This window comes from Branchiostoma belcheri, unplaced genomic scaffold (genome assembly GCF_001625305.1).
Source record: "Branchiostoma belcheri isolate BF01 breed outbred unplaced genomic scaffold, Haploidv18h27 scaffold347, whole genome shotgun sequence".
Classification (NCBI taxonomy): Eukaryota; Metazoa; Chordata; class Leptocardii; order Amphioxiformes; family Branchiostomatidae; genus Branchiostoma; species Branchiostoma belcheri.
Genome location: NW_017803962.1, coordinates 93,748 through 98,979, shown reverse-complemented (window position 1 = coordinate 98,979; position 5,232 = coordinate 93,748). Strand labels below are relative to the sequence as shown.

General features: G+C 45.9%; 2 protein-coding genes across 2 annotated transcripts in view; both read left to right on the top strand.

The window, feature by feature from the left end:
* The first annotated feature begins 532 nt into the window (after window positions 1-532).
* On the top strand, window positions 533-2,951 carry LOC109475731 (short-chain collagen C4-like). The gene is made up of 3 exons (XM_019776494.1): window positions 533-968; window positions 1,534-1,605; window positions 2,181-2,951. The coding sequence occupies exons 1-3, from the start codon at window positions 569-571 to the stop codon at window positions 2,660-2,662; spliced, it is 954 nt and encodes a 317-aa protein (XP_019632053.1). The 5' UTR covers window positions 533-568; the 3' UTR covers window positions 2,663-2,951.
* Window positions 2,952-4,712: 1,761 nt separating this feature from the next.
* Window positions 4,713-5,232, top strand: part of LOC109475730 — a 2,290-nt gene continuing 1,770 nt past the window's right edge. The window contains exon 1 of the mRNA XM_019776493.1: window positions 4,713-5,006. Within this exon, the coding sequence (XP_019632052.1) occupies window positions 4,713-5,006 (294 nt within the window). The remainder of the gene's footprint in view (window positions 5,007-5,232) is intronic.

Here is a 5,232-nt window from a genome sequence, read left to right as displayed (position 1 = left end):
GTCAGATAGCAAGGTTAAAGCTACCAATGTGCAATGGCTATCAAATAAAAAACACCCTACTTTTCAAAAACCATGATGAGAATTTGCCACCTCTGGCCCATGGACTAATTTAATTACAATGTAAGTAAGGTGGACCACGGGGCTGACATTCATGAAGAAAAATGTCTATCAAGCCAATCTTGACACCACATGACCGAACCGCCAAGTACACGGGCCTGCGCAGCCTGGGCGCTACTATTATTCAATGGAAGGGGTGTAACATGAAGCTGTCCAGGTTTGGCCGATAGATTATTAGTAATCTATTATGACCATGAAATAACATGACTAACAAAAGATAACATGCTGTAGGGGACGTCAGCTGGATTGGCAAAATGCTCGAAACACTCGTGAAACGAACTCCGCGTAACCCTTGGAATAGTGGCCAGGTGTTTGAGTCGTGTTACCATGCAGACATTTGTTGTTGCTAGATCTTGTTACCTACATTGTCTCGATCCGTGACCTCTTACTAGTACTTACTTGAGGCGCCATTTTGTAACAGCCGACTGGTATTGTCGTTTTGGGACAAGAAATGGCAACTACTTTGGTACCAGGAGCCTCTCTGAGGAACAAGAACTTTCTCGAGGCGATACAGCAAGCCGGCAGTCCCACAATGTACCCATTACCTGCCGAGCCGGCCCGTTTTGTAGCGGGAAAGTCACTGTCAAATACTCCGGTCGACGAACTGAACCGTAGGATTCGAGAGCTCTGTGGCACAGACCCCAGAATTCTGCTCACTATGGCGAAGATGGAAGAAGACGATCGGAAGTCCTGGGTGCGACTGGCCCACTTCATGATTCTCCTGGCTAATGAACAGCACCAGGAAGTAGGGCGTCTTGTTGGCTGGGCAACGACATGGCCAAAGCTTACAACTGCCGTTGTAGTGGGCGTGGCTGCTGTTCTCAGTCTGACCCTGTTTCACGGGCAAACCGGTAAGGTTTAGGTGTAGGTTAACGTTATATTGGGTAACAAGTCCTTCAATGTCAAAGCCAGAGGTGCATTACCTTCGCATTGAAGGTTATGTTTTCGGTAGCGTTTGTACGTAACTACTAGACTGTATGTGTGTGTGTGTGTGTGTGTGTGTGTGTGTGTGTGTGTGAGTGTGTGTGTGTGTGTATATGTGTGCGTGTGTTTGTGCGTGTATGTGTGTGTGTATGTGTGCGTGTGTGTATGTGTGCATGTGTGTGTGTCTGTGTGTGTGCATGTGTGTGTGTGTGTGTGTGTGTGTGCATGTGTGTGTGTGTGTGTGTGTGTGTGTAAAAATCAAAAGGCCTGTAGTTGTGTGTGTGAGTGTGTGAGGGTTAGCACGATAACTCAGATACAAATTGTCGACGTCATTCAAAGATGCAGAACGACAATGCGCATGCAGAAGTATGTACCATTGATGGGTTTCTTTTTTTACTATTAAAATTAAATTAATAAAATAAATCTCTTGCCATTGATGAGATATTGCTGCGTCTGTGGCTTCTGATAGAAGTTCTGCCCAATGTCCCACAGGAGGAGCTGTGTATGTTCGCTGGGGAAGGAAGACCTGTCCGGACAGCCTAGGGACTGAAATGGTTTACTCTGGTAGGAACTTTTGCACAGACACCATATGCCACAATAGCCTGCATCGATAAAGCATTTTAGGATGCATTTAACTGCGATGCACCCCTGCATGCATATTGTAGCTGAAACTACAGTGATAAAGTACTCGCTCCGCTACACAACTCTCAACTGCAAAACAGACACTTATCGCCAGTTTCTCCCCAAGAACGGTCGGTGAGTGGAACAGTACTAGTTTACCTCCACACATTGTTACATCACCAACCGTTTACGGGTTCCGTTTGGGCTAACCCAGTACATGGGCCTCCCCAGCACCCAGCTGTAACTCAGGTTTGTCAGCGCGGCCATGTATATGATTCACTTGCACAAATTTGTTTTTGTTCGTCTGCACACTTTATTTGTTGATTTTTACGAGCACCATACACGCCACCGGCCGCACAATGTCGTGCACCTGGACGTGATGATCCGTGATGCCCCACGAGGGTCTTGTCCAGTATACTATAGATGTAGAAGGACGTTATCTGAAGCTCCTTTGATAAAGTAATAAACTTTATATCGATTTGTATGGAAGCTGAGATCCTCTGTCACATGTCGTTCAGGTGTGGCTGGAGGCACATGGTACGACCAGTCCGGCGGCGGGACCAACTACCAATGTCTGCCGACCGACCCACAGTGGGGACGGTACCTAGATGGAGTCGAAGAATACAAGGCTTACATGTACGGCGCTGAGTACCAGTTGAACACAAACGTGCCGCTCGGTTCCACCTCCCTTCACGATAACGACGTCCCGTGTGCGGTCTGCTACGTCCCAACCCGCGGCAGTAAGTTAATGATCCCCGCCCGTAACACCTGTTATAGCGGCTGGACCCGCGAGTACCATGGTTACCTCATGGCTGAACACCACAGCCACCCCGGGTCTAAAGAGTTCGTCTGTGTGGATGAACAGCCTGAGGTGATGCCGGGCGGACAGGCGAACCGGGACGGAGCGCTGTTCTACCCCGTGGAAGCCCGCTGTGGGTCCCTGCCGTGTCCCAACTACGAGGAAGGGAGGGAACTCACCTGTGTCGTCTGCACCAAGTAGTATAGAACGTTGTTACCGTTCTTTCCTGGGAATAGAATTCTCAAATATAAGAAGGAGTCCGCGATTCAACATAATTCCTGATGCCTCCATCCAGCTGCAGCTTACGTAATAAAATTTTAAGCAGCTTTCTTTGTTGCTGCCGACAGTGTAAGCGACCGTTTCAACAACTTGTCATTAGCATAAGATGCATGTTTCTATTGTAATTTTGCAGTGTTGACTTCCTTACAATTGTTACCGCCTCCGCATGATGTCTGCATGGGTGACATCAGACGACCAAAGTCTTAAAAGAATATAAACAACCAATTTCTGGAAACCGAAACGTGTCATATTTTTGACGAGGCGGTCCCCACTACGTGGCCGTGGAGTTGCACGCTAGCCTGGTAGCCATCCCTTTTCGTGGGCTTGGTAGCAATATTTGAAAGCTGACTGAAACGAAAGATATGTACTGATGCAGATGCACACTTTTTTATTTATCATATTTATTGCAACATTTAAAGACAAGACATGGTGAAGGCACACTCAAGTTTTCAACTTATTTTTATGCCGCCACCAGAGCAGAGGACAAAAGACAATACTCATTTTCACCTGAGTCAAGTGAGGAAAGTCGTGTAAAGTGTCTTTCCCAAAGGCACAAGATGGGTAGCATGGCAGGATTCGAACCCGGGACCTCTTGGTTCCGAGCTGAGTATGGCACTCTGCTGTTATGCCACACGGCCCCACATCATGCACACTTTATCTGTTATCCTGGAATATAGCGTTGTGTCTTTTGTTACTTCCCCACAGTTTAAGCTTTCATTTAAGGAACTAATCGCCACATTTAGTCCATGGGCCAGACCCCCAAATTTCATATATCGGTACCACCTGAGGTGGCAAATTCTCATCATGGTTTTTGAAAAGTAGGGTGTCTGTGGAATATTTGAATTTCAAAAGCTCATAACTTCTCGTAGAAATGACATAGCGAAACAATATTAACATTTTTTTGTAATCCATGGTTCCAGTCTTATCAGTCAATGAAGTTGAAAAATATCCATATTTGATATTTTGCATCATAAGTGCAAAAAGACACGGTCCATATGAGGTCAACGTTCAAGGTCAGATAGCAAGGTTAAAGCTACCAATGTGCAATGGCTATCAAATAAAAAAACACCCTACTTTTCAAAAACCATGATGAGAATTTGCCACCTCTGGCCCATGGACTAATTTAATTACAATGCAAGTAAGGTGGACCATGGGACTGACTGACATTCAGGAAGTAAAATGTCTATCAAGCCAATCTTGACACCACATGACCGAACCGCCAAGTACACCTGCGCAGCCTGGGCGCTACTATTATTCAATGGAAGGGGGTGTAACATGAAGCTGTCCAGGTTTGGCCGATAGATTATTAGTAATCTATTATGACCATGAAATAACATGAATAACAAAAGCTGACAAACGTCATGCTGTAGGGGACGTCAGTTGGACCGGTAAAATGATCGAAACACAAGGTGAAACCTCCTTGAATAGTGGCCAGGTGTTTGAGTCGTGTTACCATGCAAACATTTGTTGTTGCTACTTAGGCCATGTTGATTTGATTATATGGATGACATCCTCTGGGAGCCCCAAAACTGATGCGCGCGTGCGAATTAAAAAAAAGTTTTGCAAAAAAAAAAAGTTCTTTTCATTATGAAATCTACGTGGTCATGAGGGTTGAGCAAATGGCACAGAATATGGGTTGGCGAATAATCTAGTCTTCAAATTCATTTCTTTACAATTTCGTCTTTTTTCGTTTTGATTTTGGCATTCTACGACATTGGTATAGTTTTGTGGTATATTTTTGCTCATTTTACAACTGTTTTGTACGATTTACAGTATGGTTGAAAACTTTTTTTTTTTTTGGAAACGGCCGAAAAAAAATTCATGCGCGCGCGGATGTCATCCATATAATCAAATCAACATGGCCTTACATTGTACATTGTACTCCGTGACCTCTTACGTAGTTGAGGCGCCATTACGTTACGCCGACATACAGTTCTCACAGCCGGCTGGTGTAGACGTTTTGGGGCACGAAATGGCAACTACTTTGGTACCAGGAGCCTCTCTGAGGAACAAGAACTTTCTCGAGGCGATACAGCAAGCCGGCAGTCCCACAATGTACCCATTACCTGCCGAGCCGGCCCGTTTTGTAGCGGGAAAGTCACTGTCAAGTACTCCGGTCGACGAACTGAACCGTAGGATTCGAGAGCTCTGTGGCACAGACCCCAGAACTCTGCTCACTATGGCGAAGATGGAAGAAGACGATCGGAAGTCCTGGGTGCGACTGGCCCACTTCATGATTCTCCTGGCCAATGAACAGCACCAGGAAGTAGGGCGTCTTGTTGGCTGGGCAACGACATGGCCAAAGTTTACAACTGCCGTTGTAGTGGGCGTGGCTGCTGTTCTCAGTCTGACCCTGTTTCACGGGCAAACCGGTAAGTACATGTATGTACTGCGTGAGGTTAGCGTAACTGAATAGTTAAAATAAAGGCAGGAAAGGTCGGTAAGTGTGTGTGTGTGTGTGTGTGTGTGTGTGTGTGTGTGTGTGTGTGTGT

Coding starts and splice junctions, on each gene's coding strand:
- LOC109475731 (XM_019776494.1), top strand. CDS start 569: ATGGCAACTACTTTGGTACCAGGAGCCTCTCTGAGGAACAAGAACTTT. Junction 969..1,533: donor CCTGTTTCACGGGCAAACCG/GTAAGGTTTAGG, acceptor AATGTCCCACAG/GAGGAGCTGTGTATGTTCGC. Junction 1,606..2,180: donor GACTGAAATGGTTTACTCTG/GTAGGAACTTTT, acceptor CATGTCGTTCAG/GTGTGGCTGGAGGCACATGG.